The sequence below is a fragment of the Pyrus communis genome, chromosome 2 (assembly GCF_963583255.1).
Source record: "Pyrus communis chromosome 2, drPyrComm1.1, whole genome shotgun sequence".
In the NCBI taxonomy this organism is placed as follows: domain Eukaryota; kingdom Viridiplantae; phylum Streptophyta; class Magnoliopsida; order Rosales; family Rosaceae; genus Pyrus; species Pyrus communis.
In genome coordinates, this window is record NC_084804.1 from 1,623,553 (window position 1) to 1,642,192 (window position 18,640).

General features: G+C 37.6%; 4 protein-coding genes across 4 annotated transcripts; 1 reads left to right on the forward strand and 3 right to left on the reverse strand.

Moving 5' to 3' along the window:
* Positions 1 to 3,239: 3,239 nt before the first annotated feature.
* On the forward strand, positions 3,240 to 4,826 carry LOC137726122 (uncharacterized). The gene is made up of 4 exons (XM_068464996.1): positions 3,240 to 3,377; positions 3,531 to 3,648; positions 4,332 to 4,423; positions 4,504 to 4,826. Exons 1-4 carry the CDS (start codon positions 3,362 to 3,364, stop codon positions 4,566 to 4,568), a joined length of 291 nt encoding a protein of 96 aa, XP_068321097.1. The 5' UTR covers positions 3,240 to 3,361; the 3' UTR covers positions 4,569 to 4,826.
* Positions 4,827 to 5,329: 503 nt separating this feature from the next.
* Positions 5,330 to 6,272, reverse strand: LOC137726123 (MYB-like transcription factor ETC1). The gene is made up of 3 exons (XM_068464997.1): positions 6,124 to 6,272; positions 5,613 to 5,697; positions 5,330 to 5,541 (listed from the first exon to the last, which is right to left on the reverse strand). Exons 1-3 carry the CDS (start codon positions 6,173 to 6,175, stop codon positions 5,454 to 5,456), a joined length of 225 nt encoding a protein of 74 aa, XP_068321098.1. The 5' UTR covers positions 6,176 to 6,272; the 3' UTR covers positions 5,330 to 5,453.
* Positions 6,273 to 8,909: 2,637 nt separating this feature from the next.
* LOC137724412 (polyubiquitin) lies at positions 8,910 to 10,939 on the reverse strand. Its single transcript, XM_068463154.1, has 2 exons — positions 10,806 to 10,939; positions 8,910 to 10,239 (listed from the first exon to the last, which is right to left on the reverse strand). The coding sequence occupies exon 2, from the start codon at positions 10,237 to 10,239 to the stop codon at positions 9,094 to 9,096; it is 1,146 nt and encodes a 381-aa protein (XP_068319255.1). The 5' UTR covers positions 10,806 to 10,939; the 3' UTR covers positions 8,910 to 9,093.
* Positions 10,940 to 15,657: 4,718 nt separating this feature from the next.
* LOC137724413 (chaperone protein dnaJ 50-like) lies at positions 15,658 to 18,404 on the reverse strand. Its single transcript, XM_068463155.1, has 10 exons — positions 18,247 to 18,404; positions 18,091 to 18,153; positions 17,925 to 17,991; positions 17,764 to 17,823; positions 17,516 to 17,566; positions 17,305 to 17,385; positions 16,923 to 17,035; positions 16,636 to 16,753; positions 16,402 to 16,528; positions 15,658 to 16,032 (listed from the first exon to the last, which is right to left on the reverse strand). The coding sequence occupies exons 1-10, from the start codon at positions 18,363 to 18,365 to the stop codon at positions 15,929 to 15,931; spliced, it is 903 nt and encodes a 300-aa protein (XP_068319256.1). The 5' UTR covers positions 18,366 to 18,404; the 3' UTR covers positions 15,658 to 15,928.
* Between the last annotated feature and the right edge of the window lie 236 nt (positions 18,405 to 18,640).

Consider the following 18,640-nt stretch of genomic DNA (forward strand, 5'->3'; position numbering starts at 1 on the left):
CACGGTTTTGTTTTTGGGAACTCACGAGCAACTTCCCAGTGGGTCACCCATCATGGGATTGCTCTAGCCCCCTTCTCACTTAACTTCGGAGTTCCTACGGAACCCGAAGCCAGTGAGCTCCCAAAAGGCCTCGTGCTAGGTAGGGATGAGAATATACATATAAGGATCACTCCCCTGGGCGATGTGGGATATCACAATCCACCCCCCTTAGGGGCCCGACGTTCTCGTCGGCACACACGCGGCCAGGGTTAGGCTCTGATACCAATTGTCACATTCCGCCCCCGGCCGGGATGTGACATTACAAGCTCAGAGAAAAAAATCAACAAATACCTCTTACTTAATACATTATCGTGACGATATTTCTAATATTCTGTTGTATTTTAAATTTCTTTGTAAGATAATGCATGGAAATTCTCGTTAAAGAGAGGTATAAAATGAACTTGAATACTTTCTATGTGCTTTGATCAATCAAACAAACAAAAGTAACCTATAGAGCCCGAGATTTCTCCTTTTCCCCACAATTTAGGGCTTTTTTTTTTTTTTCTTGTTGCACGCAAATACAGAGTTAATCACATTAAACAAGGATTTTTCCTGAGAATGGTGAAGTTTACGCTCCCAAAAGAGGTTGCTTTTCTTGGTTAAAAACATGACCAACATGCTAAACACCATAACCAATAAAAAAGAAAGAATTGCTTCAAGACTAAAACTATCATAAATTATGGAATTTTTAGTAAATTCTGGTGTACAACAACAACAACAAAGTATTCTCTCACTAAGTAGGGTTGATTATATGAATTATAGACCTTACTGTGCTCAGTTTTATCTCCAAGTACTCCATGTATTTTCTTAGAATCTCATTTCAAGTCTTCCTATATCTTCTTCTACTCATTTTTCCGTTAAATCATTAGTCAAAGGTATAATGATCAAAACTTAATAATTAAAAACTTTGGAGTATATATCATATTTCCACTATAAGATACTTCGAAAACACCATAAAATATTCAGATAAGTTATTTCTTCTGGCGCGTAGAAAAAGACATTGAAAATAACAAATAAGAATAAACCAAAGAATAAAAGAAGGTATTCATCTCACATCTCATGAATCTTGTGGGCAGCTAAGCAATGCCTATTTCAACACTCACAAAATAATTTTTTTAGATTTTGAGTGAAACCTTGAAGCATTGACTTGCATCTGCAGGCCGTAACTGAGAAGATGCAGCCAGATCATCAAGTGATAGGACCCCAACAACTGCTAATTGAGGTTTGGGGAGGATTATTAATGGATTGATTGTGATATTAAGGAGATATTTTCAATGTGCCAGAACACAGTTCATTATACTAAGTATTATAATCAAACTACTTGTATTATAATATTTGATCTTAGTGTATCAGGACATACTTCCAGCACACTGAAAAGTCTCTCATCGTTATCAAGGACTACCAATAAGTGAAGTGAGGAAAGAACAATTGCTGAGTTGCACATCATGAAGAAAAATTCAGGGTGTAATTAATTGCTGAGTTGCATATCATGAAGAAAAATAGATGGGATATATCTCCTTCTTCCTCAAAGTAATATCTCCTTCCTCAAAGTAATTTCGGCATATGTATTTCTAATTTATCTGTTAAGTCACTTGATGAGCGAGATAAACAAATAAATATTATTTTGTTTATCAATATAACCCAATATTTTAGTTTATAATTAGAGCACTGTCTTCTTATGTAAGTTATGAAATACTTCAAATATTTTAATCATTAAATCGTTGTTTAAAAACGAAAAATAAACAAAACTCTAAAAGTTAAACCACCCGTAATATTAAATTCTCCGAAGTACCATATAATTTTTGTCTTATCCTTGAATTCATCTCCTAAATTTGAATGGCACAACAAACCATTTTAAGGCTCTTTGATGCTTGTCCTGGATATCTAGATGGACCTGCCCACTTGGGAATATGTCGGTCATCATCACCTTCCCTCATTTCCTCAGAGAACCCCTTTCAATCTCTTGCCCGGAGATAAGTTTGACTATTTGCAAGTGAAGTAGTATTAAGCTATTAGTGAGAGCCAGGTTTGACTTTTTCCTTTCGAAGCAGTTTTTCAATCCAATAATTCACATTCTAATTAGTGATGGATTCAAAATTTAATTTCGAGTTGTTCCAATAGAAAAACTTCAAACTCATTTTAAAAATGATAAATAGTGTTATACAACACCAAAATCACATAATTTAAAGCTAATATAACTTATATTTTGAATTATTTTTCACTCATACTCACTTCATGAATAAGAAAAAAATTATTCTCAACCCAGGAACCTCACCAAACCAACCCACCTTAGAATGGTTTGGGTGGGTTAATTTGTCAATTTGTAGGGTAGAGATGAGTTTCAATACTGTCAACCCGAGCCTCTTAAATTGACCAATGAGTTGAAGTCCAACCTAACCAACCCACCCAATATACACCTAGCTCCCCGCAATAACATTCATATAAGTCCAAATATTTTAGAATATCAATTTGTAAGGAAAAAAAAAATAGAAAGAGGAAAAAGACTCATCTATGTTAGGTATTTTGATAGACGGGTACCTGATTCACTTATAACCACAACGATATTGTTCCAATTTATTCATCTATTGCTAGGTGTTGGACTTTATTACCAAAAATCTTACTATTATTAAAACCTAGCATTTGCCTATACACTTTGTGTGGATGAACAAATTTTTTTAGAAAATGAGAAGGATAGAGGGCGAGAGAGAACGTGGAGGGGGGGGGGAGTGGGAGGTTTTTTTTTTTTTTTTTTTTAAATATTGGAGTTATTTTAACATTACATGTAGGTGATGATTCAATGAAAAACAGGAAAATTTGAACTTATGAAATTACATTATTGCCCATCATTTTTTTTTATGTGATAGAAGACTAAGTAGTCTTTTCATCCTCTTTTAGTTAATAAAGAGAGTTTCGTTAATTAATAAAGATAGAACTTTACGTCTATATATTTTATTTTATTTTTTCAATTGACGATGTCGGACTTTATATTCAACAAGCTAAGGCCCATCTTAGCCCAAGGAAAAAGTTAAGGCCTATCTAAGATAAATAAATCAGAAAAAGTACACAAACAATATTGAGTGAGAATCCAACGGCTGTCGTCAGCCATCGAGAATCCAACGGGAGTAATCGCAATTGTAATTTGCCTCCATTGGAAGGGTATTTAACCAGTGGAAATCACGGAAACTTCCTTTTAGATCGTCAGAGAGAACGCTAAAACGGTAAGTAGCAGCCCAACGAACAGAAGAGTCCCCAAATCAAAGGTTCGAATTAGGGTTTTCCTTCTCCCGAGCTAGAATCGCAAGTCGAAGGTCAAGAACAAGGAATGGTGTGCGAAAAGTGTAAGTTTCTCTAAATTCGCTTCCAACTTTCCGCAAAATTCTAATCTTTTCCATACAAAAAAAATTCTGAATTCTGATTGATGCAGTTTCGGAATTTTGGATTTTGATTGATAATACTTTGATTTTTTTTGCTGAATTTCTTTGAATGAGTAGGTGAGAAGAAGCTTTCGAAGGTGATAGTGCCGGACAAGTGGAAGGAAGGTGCCAGTAACACCACCGAAGGCGGTGGCCGGAAAATCAACGAGAACAAGCTCCTCTCCAAGAAGAAAAGGTCGGTCCTTTTTTCTATTTTTAATTTTTCAATCATTGTGGAATTGTATGAGTTTTGTTTTCGTGTTTAAATTGGTTTTAGGATATGATCATGGGTTTTTGTTTAAATCAAAATTTCTACTTAGGTTTTTGTTTAATTTGGTTTTTGCATATGATCGTGATTATTTTCTAATTAATTATAAAAGTAGTCTGTTATCTGCTATTAAACCTTAGATTAGTTAGCTGGTAGCCTAGTACAGAGAAGGGAATGGGACTTGAAAAAACTTGGTGCGATCGTCTTATTTACCGGACCAGATGATAATAAACAGTATGTTTCGTGGTTTTGTGAAATGGAGGTGTTGCAAATTGCGCAGAGGACTTGTGTAGGGTGTTGAAGAGACTAGAGAGGCATAACATTCATGTAGTTTCAATGTAGTCTCAACTTACGTTTTAGATCAGCCGATGAGGTTGCACAGAATGGATTCATGATTCGTGTTTTAATTACCCAATTGCCGTTTCTTGAGTTTTTTGTCATACAAGTCTTTGATCAATTCAAAACGCATTCACGATTCATGTGTACAATAATGATTTAACTACCCCATTTCCGTTTCTTGAGTTCTTTTTCTATGCAGTTTGTTTGTGTGGATGTATCACCTGGGATCGTCGGCAAATTTAGTGACATTGGTTTCATTCATTTGCGTGCAGGTGGACTCCGTATGGAACTACCAAGTGCATCATTTGCAAGCAGCAAGTACACCAGGATGGCAAATACTGTCACACGTGTGCTTACTCCAAAGGTAGTGTTTCTATTTGATGATCTACCTAGTTTGGTAGCTTTTGTATTGCAGGAAAGTCTGATGTATGCGATGTTATGCAGGAGTTTGTGCGATGTGCGGGAAGCAAGTACTTGATACCAAGCTTTACAAACAAAGCAATGTATAAGGCAAATCAGATGTTTGGTTGACACACTCTATATGGTGTGATGACTCGTAGAAAACTTGTTGATTTCTTATGAATCATACTCATCCCGGACCCCTGGGCATCAAGCGAGAGGATTTAACGTATTTGTAATATTCGGATGTGAATGTTAATCTTTAGTCTTTTGATCATTTAAATCTAGTAAAAAGGCTTAGCTTGTGAACTTTTAAATGCAAGTTGTAAGATTTGGTCCGAATGCCATATGACATTTTTCTTCCTGCGCATGTTGCGATTATTCAACAATCGCATTGTTTCATATAAAGTGTGGGCATCGTTTTTAAACGGTTTGCAAAGTTCTAAAAATTTAACAGCTAATGCGTATGGGACCGAATATAATTTATAAAGTTGCCCTTAAGCATTGTATTTTTATCGAATGTCTATTTGATAACCATTTGATGTCTATTTGATAAACATTCAACTACTTGACGCCTTAACTTTCATCTAATGCTTCCTTGAATGTGTGGGCATATGAGAAAGGCCAAAATTAAGGACGAAGATATCCGAGATAAAGTAAAAGTGGCAATTGATTAAGGTACATATGCTTTAGTTAAAAAATGCAATTATGTAGCAAAAGCTCAGGGCAACAGGAGTAGTAAAAACTCGAGGGCTGTTTGATACCCTTTTTTGGATCAAGTTTAGTTTTCAAAAACGGTTGATGTACCTAAATTACTTGGTACTCATTAGTTTTCAAATAAAAAATCGAATCAAGAAGGTCGTGGTTTTTGGTTCGTTAACCACGACGACTGTTATCTGATAAATGAAGATTTCTTTTGAACGTAGGTAGTAAATTTACAAGACAAGAAGTAAAATATTTTGGATACAGATGAAACAACCAATTGAGCTTGTTGTTTATTGACTAGTTGAGTGTGTAGAGGACCAATACTTCTCAATTTCTTCTGCTGTTCTTCCCGGAATCCTCCCAGCAATCAGCGCCCACCTGCCGGAAAAATAGTAAAACTTACAGTTCGATCTAGATAATTACAACTCGAAGAATAAAACGAGACCAACCTCTCCCCTACTAGATTGTACATTCTTATGATAAGTGCCTCCTCGTCCTCGGAGAATTGAAGTTGAGATTTTTCTGTGCTTTTCTCTGAAATAAAGAACTCATGATCAACGAGGAAAATTAATACAGAAACTTATTTTGCTTTTGGTTTTGGACAAGGGCATATATGATAACCATTTCGTTTTTAGTTTCTAGTTTTCGTTTTTTTTCTTCGTAAATATAGACGGCATATTTGAGAACTATTCCTCCATATTTGCTCATCCTTCTCTGTCACTTAATATTTCCCATCTATTACTCACAAAAAGAAAAAAAATAAAACTAGAAACTAAAACCGAAATAGTTATCAAAGTGGCTTGAAGTTTTAATGCATGGTTTAAATATGAAACATCTCCAAGCCAGTGTAAAAAAAACCCTTACAAGTTACAGCACTATTGTAAGGCTAATTGCTAGCAAAACGAAAGAGGCTGCAAAAGGACCGCACGTAGATGGAACAAACCAAAACAAAAACAATACCTCGAGAGTCCACGACAGTGTCATCAGAAGAAGAGTGCTCGGAGTCTGCCATTTCGCGTAGATTTCTTGATAAGAATTAAGTCACAGAAGAGCCAAGAACAGGATGCTACTCGGTCTCAAACATTTGTTAGGGGAATATATGTTTGAGAGTTGAAAGCAATAATAATAGATGATTACGAATGGTTCTGAAGTAGCAAAGAATGGTAGTTGAATCTAGGCATGTCAAGGAACAGGAAATCCCAAAATCTGTCGACCCGAAAATTATTTGATATGACTCCATTCAATAATCCGTCAATTTACGACAAAATCTATGTCGAATTGGTTATATTATCGCATGTCAAGTTTAGTGAGCTACAGAAGGGATTTAGATCAAAATCCGATCCACTGAGAGACTAAGTTGAATGGAAGTTGGGGTGTATACAGGTTTGATCGGTAGCTGAATTGGTTGCCGGAGGAGAATTAGCTTGATGCCACGCAGCTTTGTAAGTGTCTGTAGTACAAAGTCCTCCTCTGTGTGTTGTGGCCGCAGAATAAAAGAATATCTAATTAGGAGGGTCCCCTGCAAAATACAAAGCTTGGTTTTTGAGTTGAAACCGATTAGAAAAGAGACTTTGATTTTCGTTTGGTTGTTGTTTGGAGGTTAGTAGGGTGTAATATTTAGAGCATCTCTAATGGAAGATTCTATTTTACGGTCTCTGCCACCATTTTTATGGGTTTTGAGAGAATATTTAGGTCCCTATAATAATATTGACTTCAATGGAGGGTCCTTAATAGTCCTTAAATTTAAGGAATCATTGTTAACGTAGCAGCTGTTGATTTATTCAATGCAGTTATCTGCGTCCGTTGGTTTAAAAGAAAAAAAATAATTGCAGGACCTATGTCTGCATGCACCAACTTGTTCTAATGGATTGGGTCCCACGTCTGTACGGGTTATTTTTTGGACAAAGACTCTCCTTTTTTTTTTTTTTTTTTTTTTTTTTTTTCCTCCTTCCTTCCTGTTTGAACGTTTAAGATTTCATCTTTGTAGAGAATGAAAAAATGAAAAAATGCTGTGAGAGGAGGGGAGGGAGGGAAGGGAAAAATGAAGAGGGGAGAATTCTCATCCTTATTCGTTTAGGCCAGCAGTGAAGTGGGGCCCGCTCAGTCCCTATACCCAGCCATCAAGTATACGGTTTTCTTTGGGGACTCCGGCGAGATCATGTACATTGGGGTAGTTTGAGGACTTATTTCCCAGCTCATTGGAAGCATTCTAGTCTCTATTCATAGGGACATATGATGATAAGGATTGCATTGGAGATGTTCATGTCACAACCAACATGAACAAGGTACAAGAGGCTAAAAATGCGTGACGCTGACAACTGATAATATTTGTACATATGACCTCAAATATACCTTGAAGTCAACGAATTATCTGTTTCAATCCAATCTTAGAGATCAAACGACAACTTAGTCCTGCTATCAAATAAGCAAGAATGAGGACTTGTGAGGAATTGACTCGCCGTTGAATCGTAACCATTTGCCACTGTTAGGTCGTATGAATGAGGTGCAAACTAACTTGGAATTAATTCGGTCTAAATACCTTGGTGCAAAAGGTAAAATTCAATCATTAAGGATGCTTGCCTTCCAAGATATAAACAAGAGATGCGGAGGAAAATAAAACCCCGCAATTGACTAAGTCATGTTTGGAAGCAAGACGCTAAGCCAAGTCCCGCTTCAGCCAAAGTTCATGTATATCATCTGCCGACAGCCAAATTCATCGGGAGCCTAAGGCCAGTGGGTGTAAACGATATATACTTGTACAAATAATGTTTAGCTATTTAAGGATGAGTAGAAATATCTACTTAATATTATTCGTGTTCAGATCAGAATTTTGTGTTAATGATCAGAATCGTTTTCATTATGAATCATTTTGTAAAGATCATTTCTACAAAAAATGAATTAAAACTAAGGTCGTTTAATCAATATATTGTAGCAAATACATAGACGTACTTGTATCAAATTTGTTCATTTGTTTTTATATAGTTCAATGACTAAACGAATAGTTTTAATTCATTTTTGCAAAACGATCTTTATAGAGTGATTTATAATACAAAAAGTTGTAACAACAAACACAAAATTCTATAAATCGGCAACGAGCAGTTTTGAGTAGAAACTTCTACTCATCATTCAAGTAGTCAGGTATTATTCATGCTAGTATTGTTTATGGGTTCGAGGTCGGATGGTATCAAGGGCAAACAAGTAAGCTACTTGGGACTCGGTTCATTTCTTCGGTGCAACTCTTGTTTACCATTAGCATCTGTTCATTCGGGTGTGGCTTTCGGCTAAATGTCGTGCACCACTGAAACTGGTGTAAGAACTTAGCGAACTGAAACATCTGAGTACCTAAAGGAAGGGAAATCGACCTGACACCTCTGAGTACCTGTGCATGAGTACCTAAAGGAAGGGAAATCAACCGAGACCTCTGACTACCTATGCAAGGGAAATCAATCGAGACCCGCCAGTAGTAGTTAAAGGTAGGCAAATCGACCGAGACCCGCTAGCAGCAAGCGAAAGCAGAATGGTGGTTTGAAGAAAAACGAACGTGGGGTAGCGCGGATTAGGGGTTTGAACAAAAACACACGTGGTTGCCGGAAAACATTCAGAAACAATTAAGGCCGTCAGAAACAATTGAAGCCAACAATTAACTAAAACTTCTCGATCAGAAAGAGAGGGAGGGACCACACCAACAACAGACAATTGAAAGCAAGCCATTGACAAACACAATACCACGCAACCAAATCAACGGATTTCAAAGACGAAATTATTAAACCAGAATCGAATTTATTTATACATAGTAGAAGGAAAACACAAACATGTCCAGATGCCTCAGCTTAGGAGGCAAAAACAGTACCATGAAACTTAAAAAACATAAAAAGTAAACCATAAAACTTCTTCCGACGAAAACAGATAGCAGACGGTCACCGGCCAAATCTAGAAACCACCACGGAGACGGAGGACAAGGTGAAGGGTGGACTCCTTCTGAATGTTATAATCAGCCAGGGTCCTTCCATCCTCCAACTGCTTACCAGCGAAGATCAACCTCTGCTGGTCCGGAGGAATACCCTCCTTGTCCTGGATCTTAGCCTTCACATTGTCGATGGTGTCCGAGCTCTCCACCTCCAAGGTGATGGTCTTCCCTGTCAAGGTCTTCACAAAGATCTGCATACCACCCCTCAGACGCAGCACCAAGTGAAGGGTCGACTCCTTCTGGATGTTGTAGTCCGCCAAAGTGCGGCCATCCTCGAGTTGCTTCCCGGCAAAGATCAGCCTCTGCTGGTCCGGTGGGATCCCCTCCTTGTCCTGGATCTTGGCCTTAACATTGTCGATGGTGTCCGAGCTCTCAACCTCCAGGGTGATGGTCTTGCCAGTCAGGGTCTTCACAAAAATCTGCATGCCACCACGGAGACGAAGCACCAAATGGAGAGTGGACTCTTTCTGGATGTTGTAGTCGGCAAGGGTGCGGCCGTCCTCGAGCTGCTTTCCTGCAAAGATAAGCCTCTGCTGGTCCGGTGGGATGCCCTCCTTGTCTTGAATCTTGGCCTTCACGTTGTCGATGGTGTCGGAGCTCTCCACCTCAAGGGTGATGGTCTTCCCTGTAAGGGTCTTGACGAAGATTTGCATCCCACCACGGAGACGAAGAACCAAGTGAAGGGTCGACTCCTTCTGGATGTTGTAGTCGGCAAGGGTCCTGCCATCCTCTAGCTGCTTTCCGGCAAAGATCAATCTCTGCTGGTCTGGAGGGATGCCCTCCTTGTCCTGGATCTTGGCCTTGACGTTGTCGATGGTGTCGGAGCTTTCGACCTCCAGGGTGATAGTCTTGCCGGTGAGGGTCTTGACAAAGATCTGCATGCCACCACGCAGACGGAGCACCAAGTGGAGGGTTGACTCCTTCTGGATGTTGTAGTCTGCGAGGGTTCGGCCGTCTTCGAGTTGCTTCCCGGCGAAGATAAGACGCTGCTGGTCTGGGGGGATCCCTTCCTTGTCCTGGATCTTGGCTTTGACGTTGTCGATGGTGTCGGAAGACTCGACCTCGAGGGTGATGGTCTTTCCAGTAAGGGTTTTCACGAAGATTTGCATCTGCAGAAACCAAAATATCATAAGAACAATGTCATTTTAAATCAAAATTATAAATTACAGATCAGGAAATTACATAAAAAATTAAAAAACAATTGGGAAATAAATGCTTAAGAAGTCAAAGACTCTATTTTTATTCAAGAACAAACCCATTTTTTTACAACGAGGATATTAACAGCCATTTATCCACAATAATTCAATCCTAATTTTCAAAATTTACAAATCACAAATAGAAAACACAATTTTCCTTCAAAATTACACAATTTAATACGGGATATAAAATAATATGCAAGATTAAATTGATCAACCACAACTCTTAAATTAGATATCGGATACAGAATTAAATCTACTTGTCAAAATTGACACAAAGGTTAATTTACTTTCAATTCGAAAAGACATGCAGATCAGAGAGTTCTATACAGGAAAACCCATAATTCGAAAAAATGGAACATAAAAATCAAAATTCCAGGCAAATTTTCTTTCCAAGTTCCTGATTTCCAAAATCCAATTTTCCTTCACTTTCCTAGAAACCAAACAAGAAATTAACAAATAGGAGAGAAAGAACGCACCTTGAAAGGCTGAAGAAGCTTGGAAAGAGAATTGGAGGAGGAATTTTCAGATTGTAGAAAAGCAAAACAACCGCAATTGTGAGGAAGGGAGGAGGCCCAGGCCTGGATTTATAGCGATAGAGAAGGCGACTTCGTCACGGAAACGGAGGTGGCGTGACGAAGCGGTCCAGTAGTTCAGCGACACGTGGATGGAACGAGGTGCGAAGGCGCGGGTTGAACGGCAAAGCTTGGTATCCACGCCTTTCCTTTCGTAATATCAAGGTCCGTGACCTCAAATGAGTCAATGTTCACAGTCACACATCATTTAAAAAATTTACAAAATTCAAAGAAATGAATAACATTACTTTATCCTTTAGATAAACACTTTTACTTTTTTGTCCACTTGCTTTGCGGATTATTTATCATCTGCATAAGTGGCATTATCTTTGAAATATTTTTAAATTAAATACTCTGAATGTATATTTTTTTTTTGACAAACAATATTATATATACTAAGAGAAGGAGAAGATTATCTTTGTTTCATAATGGGCTAGTAATAATGTGATTCAAAATTTTCGTTAACGATAATCGAACCTAAGACCTCTCACTTACAAGCGAAAATGAATAGTAAACTATAGTACTAAGTGATTCAGTATATTAAAGTTATATCTAAAAGTAAATTTCAAATTTTATTTCTAAAGCACAATATACTTTTTTTAAGACTCCTCCTTTTGCTTTATCAACAATTTTATTTAAGTAGCGCATTTCCATGTAAAATTGTGATTAGTTTTTATTTTTATGCTTGAGATTATAACTAACGGTGTCCTATCTATACTAAATCTTTTGATAATTAGTATTTGTTTTGCAAAATTAACCCTTAGTTTTTTTTTACTTCTAAAAAGATGGATTACGATGGGGACACTGGTTGATCTCTTTTTTAAGAAAAAAATGTACCAAGTTGAACTAATTAGTTAGCTTAGATGGTTGTGCACCATTTGATGTCGTTTATAAATATTGAGACTCCATTTGCATTGTATGTATTTTTTATTATAATAATCCTTCAATGAATTAGAGAAAAATTTACAACTCGTTTGAAAATATTTAAAAAAAATATGTTTAGATTTCAAGAGGCACTTACATTTTCGTTAAAAATTATTTCAAAATGCATTCATCAAAAATATTTTTAATTATTTTAAAAACACCTTTAAATTATATTAAACTTTAAACGACGTTACTCGCTGGAGTGATGCAAAAAGAAACATAGTATTGTATTCCAACCTTCCAAGTGGGGTAGGTGGCTCTGATTTTATGAAAATGGGCAATAATTACGTTGGGTTGGGATTTTTTTTTTTTTTTTTTTTTTTTTTGTTAAAGAAAAATATAAGCAAGATAATTTGTTGAGTTGGGAGTTGGGAATTGGGAAAAAAGATCCTCGTCGAATTCTTTTTTTTGAGAATTTTGGAAATCTTGTGATTGTAATTTTGACTATTCATTGTATATCGTGTCATCAGAAATCATTTTAAAATTAAATATAAATAGTATTCAACGAAAACTAATCGCTCTATGTATAATAAATAATCAGGATTATAGAATTCCTAGGAAAGTGATCCGTCCTTTTCTCGGTGAGGACTTGGCCGTTAAAGACTAGGGTTTGGTGGGAAATGGGAATCCCTTGGTATTTCTGAACCTTCTCCTTGATCTCGAGAACGGTGCCGAAATAACCGACTTCAATGGTGAAGTATTTACCTCTTTAGAGCTCAAAATTAACATCCATTGCTAGGAATCAGAATTCAGCTAGGGTTTTGGTAGGGGAAAAGGTATGTATGTGTGTAATTTGTGCATGTAAAAAGGTGCCGATATCAATGTGTTGTAACTGCATCCGATTTGCATGTTTGATTCTTAAAGGCGTTCAAATTTTCTGGATTAAGGAGAAAGAATCAAAGAACGTTATCCATTTATTATGTGATCTGCACGGATTTTCAGGTTTTAATGTTTCAATTTTCAAATGTTTGTAGTTACCTATTTCAGAGATCTCGATCTCAAGCATACGGATTAGAAATGAATCCAAAAAATTATCTCAGATTAAATTCGCTTTTAAAATTATTCAGTGAGCGTTTAATAACTGTTTCAGTTCCATTTTTTTTCATTTTTGATTCCATGTTATATTGGTACATGGATTCAAAACTTATCATAAAATCAAGAAAAATCCCTCGTGCGTCAAATGCACGATCTCTATAACATTTTTTCTATTAGAATCATAATCATGTGATGTCATGTGTTTAAAAGAAAATTCCTCCATAAATTCTTGTAAATTTTGTGACCAATCAGATTACCGTATCCTTACCTAATCACATAGACCAATAACAATTCAACACATGGTTCCCTTGTATGTCCCATCTTGTTAGTTAAGAATATGGGGGCATGTTTACTTTCTGAAACGAAGAAAATGAATGAAACGGAAAGCTTAAAACTAAGAGAAGTAAGAAAAGGGAATTAGAACAACTAGTGCCTCCTAGTCAATCGGATTCCTTATTTTTGGTTATTAACTACGAATTTTAAGAACTTGCACTTTTTTAATTCCTAATGTGTAGGTAAATGCTAGAAAAATTAAAAAGTGAAATGACTCTCGCACCCATATTTTAATAAATGTAGAGAATTCAAAAATAAAAATGATTCCAATTCCTATTCTTTGTAAGGAAAATGAGTCTTGATTGGCCGGGACCCAAGTACAAGTATTTCCTTCGGGACTAGATAAAGAACATGTTAGAAAAATAAGCAAAAAGAACACATCGAAGACAAGGCTTTTACTACAATTTTTTTTTTTTTTTTTTCAGTGTAGAGAATGGGCCCAAAAGCCCCAAAGCATACAACTACCCTACAACTAATCCGGGCTTGAGATTTACACGTGACGGTGTGGTCGTCACCCTAAAAATTAAAAAATAATCTCCAACCTCATAAAAGAAGAAGGGAAAAAAAAAAACTCAGTATGCTCGAATTTAAACAGAGTGAGCTGAGAAAAAAAATACAAGTACATGGTAGTCAAGTATACACAAGATTTCAAGAGTCTTGAACAGCATACAGTTGAACATGTCACGGGAAAACTTGACCATAACATCTTTCTTATTATACGTCTAGTCCCAAGACCGAGGCACATCTGCCAACAACAACAACAAAACATTTTCTCACTCATCAGTAGGGTGCCAACGAGATAAAAAGAAATAAGACGAATGAAAGATGGGAATGGAACAAGTAGAAATGTAAAGAAATAAGACGAATGAAAGATGGGAATGGAACAAGTAGAAATGTAAGAACTCTTAAATTTCAGGTAGACGGACCATGGACCCACTCCAACAACACCAATATTGTCCCCACTTGGGCACCTGCTCAATCCGTCAAGTGTGGGTTTTAATACAAAAGGCCTCAATGTTAGTTAGAGTGGGGTAATTCTATATAAATTGCTTATTCTCAAGCCTTGTGGCCGATGTGGGACAAAGGAATTCTAACACTCCCGCGCACGTGAGACCCCATTTTATGGGTCACACGTGAAGTTTCACACATCGGCAACCACGTGGAGCCAAGTGGGGGCTCACTCGTTCGTGCGTTGTCAATGGGGACCCACTCATTCATGTGGCATCTCTTGGCCTACGTGGAGCCAAGTTGGGGCTCACCCATTCGCGTGGGGTCAAAGGGAACCCACCCGTTCACGTGGATGTATATGCTCGTCCCCTGGCTCTGATACCATCTTAAATTTCAGATAGACGGGCCATGGGCCCACTCCAACAACACCAATATTGTCCGCACTTGGCCACCTGCTCAATCTATCATGTGTGGGGTTTTATCACAAAAGGCCTCGGTCATAGTTAGAGTGGGGTAATTTTATATAAAGGGCTTGTTTTCAAGCCTTCTGGATGATGTGGGACAAAGGAATTCTAACACTCCCCCGCACGTGAAACCTCATTTTATGGGTCACACGTGAAGTTCCACACATCGGCAACCACATTGAGCCAAGCTGAGGCTCACCCGTTCGCGCCAGGCCAATGGGGCCAATGAGCAGGTGGCCAAGTGGGAACAGTATCGGTGTTATTGGAACGGCGAGGTTGTAGTTATTACCTTCGACGGAACCCCATTACCGCCTACAAGAAAACCCAAAACTGTATGTTTTGCGTACGTGGTAGAAAGTAGAGAACAGCACTCCCAGCTGTGATGAGCCACACAAAGTAAATAAACATGCATCACAAAAGCTTTGGCAGGAGCAGATGATGAAGCAAATTATATACAGAGAAATATATAAACGACACACATCCTTCAACATATTGATTTTGCTCATTACTGATATATGTAATGAGCCACACAACATCTCGATTTCGCTTGTTACTGATATCAAGTCTGTCTTATAGATGATAGCCTTCTGACAAACCTGCCTCATAAGAACGGATCATCAGCTGTGAGTTGTTCTTCTGGAGAGCTCCCCAGGCGGCCCTGCTAAGATTTGCTCAAGTTAGCAAAAACCAACTGTTGGGAGAATGTAGAAATTCACAGTTAGTGTTCGATATTTTGAAATATCAAACCCAAAAAACACAATCAATAGGGTCTAAAATCTTACGCAAGTCTTTTACCATTATAACGCGCGAATGTTTTGAAACGTGGCACTGCACAACTGAAATGAAAAGGCGTTACAGGTTAGTGGTAAATTGAAAAATAAAATACGAAAATAATCAATTTGTGCACATATGTCAACCTGTACATTGTCTGCAAAACCGCACTAGCGCAAATTGACAAAGAGTGCGGTTTGAAGGAAGCTATATTTGTTACTCTTAAATTTTTGAAATTTGTTTCTCTTCCCTATATTTCATTGTCAATTTTGAGCATACAATGGGCATCAAATGGAAATGCTTTTACCTCAAAGTCTCGTATAATTCAATTTAATCCATACAAATCTGGCCTTTATAAGTTATAACTTCCTCTCTTAAAGGTTACAAAGTACAATTTGCTAATGTAGTGATTTGCAAGTAAAAATCTTAATATTCCGCCTTCCTCCACCACTCGGCTATTCCAACAAAAACATAGGTCATCTCTTTCGTGTCTTGGTCTAATTATCTTGTCAGTATTTGGAGAGCATAAGCTAGCATAGGCGACCAAATTTGCTATCTTCTCCGCTTGGATTCTTTGCGCATATCCGCAAGGTAGCTCTCCAAGTTTGCTTTTTCCCATAAACGTTTATGAATAAGATCTTCCTTTCTTGATTCATCTGACAAAACAAACCGATGATTAATAAGTTATGAAGAACCTCTTGGATGTAAGTGTGTAAGAAGTTGGAGCACGTAGGCTCTCGAACACACAACTCAAAACGGTAATCAATGTAATAATTCTCCATTCAGGAACTTGATTATCCCCTTGACCTTGAGCATCATAGACTGTTTTTCTAAGGTTGTCACGTCTTGAACGAAAGATTTTGGGTAGCCAAAAGTTCATGGTGAACGGCTAAAGAAAAACAAGGTTGGGTCTCATCCTAATGGGTGGTGATCTAATGTATCTAAAGTTGGTAACCCCAACCAAACTCATAGTGCCATTAGAAGAAAAGCAAAAGGAAAAACATTTAAATTTAAAGTTTATTTACCTAGATTTCTCCATCCGTCAATAGGTGCACCAAGGGATCTCCGTGTCAGGTAGGAGGCATCATCCCATGTATATGGTGCTTTTCTCACATTGTATCTCCAGAACCAACAGCCACACCATAGTAATAGCTGAATCAACAAAAGACTAACTGGTAATCCATGTAATAATTAATGTAAAATCACTGTCTCCAAAGTAAAAGCCAGCATTTCTAGAATGACATGAAGGGAACTCTAACCTTGCCAATAGTGTAGGGCAGAAGTATGAAATGGACACCAAGAAGATCCCACATGGAGGGTTGTTCCGCACCGTTAATCTGCAGCTCCAGTTCGCTGCCGAGATCTTCTTCCACTTTCCTACGGAAAAATAAATAAATAAACAAATAAAAAATCCACCATTTTTAAAGACAATTACCCAATCATAAAATGCAGTTCATGATACAATCGATTAATCCTAGGGGATAAATTTCCAACTTTTAACAACGCATTTCATTATTTCCCTTTGAAAATGACTAGAAGTTCATACTTGTTCATCTGCCTGTTGCTCTTCTTCCTATTTGTAGTCCCTCCAGTACGCTCAAGTTCCAAAGCCCGTAGTCTATTTTTGTACGCAGGAGTCTTCTTGACCATGTCTACAGCCTACAAAGGTATTAAACATCAACAATGTCACGGAAAACAACCTTTTGCAGGCTTCTGAGTCATAAAATAAATGATGTGTATGACCAAGTCCCGTATGAATCCACCAGAATACGCACGTACACTCATCGTGGTACAAACCTTTAGCACACGAGTAACAAAGGCATGTTGCGCAAGTATTTTAAGAAATACACTGATATCCACTAGCCAAACATTAATGCATTGAGACGCGTATAATCATCTGTAGGAATAATATTGATTTGCGACAGTACCTGATTATACCTTGTCCACTGATTTAGATACTGAAATGCAGAAAGAATCAAAAGAAGGCCAACCAGGACAGCCCGAGGATCCTACAAGGTGAATATATAAACAGCTTTAGAAAAAAGTACATAGAAATGGAGATGCACCAATCAACTTACAAAGTTACTTCTGAGCAGGCAGAATATGAAGTTATAATCTAAAGAAAGAAAAGTCTCTCACCGTTTTGTGACCATAATATGCTTGATAGTAGCGAGCCGTATTGTAAAATACCTAACAAGTAAAAAACATGATAAAGTTATTATCTTTCACAAACATCTAAGTTCAAAGAACCCAAATTACCAATCCAAATTTACCATAGCTAACAAGAATGTTCTTGTTTCGTGTAGTCTCGATTCTTAAGTCTAAGAAAACCCAGTTTTCAGCCTATAACTCAATGCATTACTGACTAATTAGTTTATTTGTTTTACCTCCTCTGGATGTGCAATGGCATAATCATACTGCTCGCGCGACGCTTCGTCTTTCAGAATCTGCAATGTAGCAATTTAACTCCATTGTCAGTAGCACAAGACGGCAAACAAATCTTCAAAATTTGCCATCTTTTCCCACAAAATAACATGATCCCAAGTACCTCATAAGCATTGGCAATTTTCACAAACAGCTTTTTCGATTCCGGATCCGGGTTTTTATCCGGGTGACTGATAATTCAACACCAAATTGTGAATAAATATGATCAAGATATTGACTTTATATCAAATTTTATGCTAATTTGCAGAGTAAAAATATCACAGACTCACTGTTTCAATGAGAGCTTGTAGTAAGCTTTCTTGATTTCCGACGAATTGGCGCTCTGCGTAACCCTAGACGAGAAATTGAAACGTTAGGTAAATATGCAACCAATACAGGGGTAATTCGGGAAATCAAAGGGAAAATTATGAGGAAGATGAGCTGACCCGAGGAGATCGTAGCAGTCGTCCTCGTCGCAGTAGATGGCCATCGATGGAGTGATGAGCTGGAACAGCATTAGAGATGAAACGACCGCGAACCACCGAATCGCTGCCGGTGGCGCCATGGTTCCGACGGACCTACGGATTTCTCTGAAAATGGATTCCGAGAGCAGGAGCGCGTTTAATGACAACTAAAATAAAATATAAGCAATAAAATAAGTCAACATATCTGGATTTCCAAAAATATCAGCCGTCGGATTAGCATAACACCCATATGTGAAACGGCGTGTCGCTGTGTAAGAGTTGGCTTGGTTTGACCACCACTTTGGGTATAAGAGGGTACTTTGGTTATTACAATGTATAAGCAATATAACATAGAATCATGCATAGTTTATTTAGA

Excerpts from the sequence above, each read along its gene's own strand:
- LOC137726122 (XM_068464996.1), top strand. Across the intron at positions 3,649-4,331 it reads CTCCTCTCCAAGAAGAAAAG|GTGGACTCCGTATGGAACTA; the intron begins GTCGGTCCTTTT and ends ATTTGCGTGCAG. Across the intron at positions 4,424-4,503 it reads CACGTGTGCTTACTCCAAAG|GAGTTTGTGCGATGTGCGGG; the intron begins GTAGTGTTTCTA and ends GATGTTATGCAG.
- LOC137726123 (XM_068464997.1), bottom strand. The coding sequence starts at position 6,175 with ATGGCAGACTCCGAGCACTCTTCTTCTGATGACACTGTCGTGGACTCT. Across the intron at positions 5,698-6,123 it reads CACTGTCGTGGACTCTCGAG|AGAAAAGCACAGAAAAATCT; the intron begins GTATTGTTTTTG and ends TCTTTATTTCAG. Across the intron at positions 5,542-5,612 it reads TACAATCTAGTAGGGGAGAG|GTGGGCGCTGATTGCTGGGA; the intron begins GTTGGTCTCGTT and ends TTTTTCCGGCAG.
- LOC137724412 (XM_068463154.1), bottom strand. The coding sequence starts at position 10,239 with ATGCAAATCTTCGTGAAAACCCTTACTGGAAAGACCATCACCCTCGAG.
- LOC137724413 (XM_068463155.1), bottom strand. The coding sequence starts at position 18,365 with ATGGCGCCACCGGCAGCGATTCGGTGGTTCGCGGTCGTTTCATCTCTA. Across the intron at positions 17,824-17,924 it reads AAATTGCCAATGCTTATGAG|ATTCTGAAAGACGAAGCGTC; the intron begins GTACTTGGGATC and ends GCTACATTGCAG. Across the intron at positions 16,754-16,922 it reads AGCAACAGGCAGATGAACAA|GAAAGTGGAAGAAGATCTCG; the intron begins GTATGAACTTCT and ends ATTTTTCCGTAG.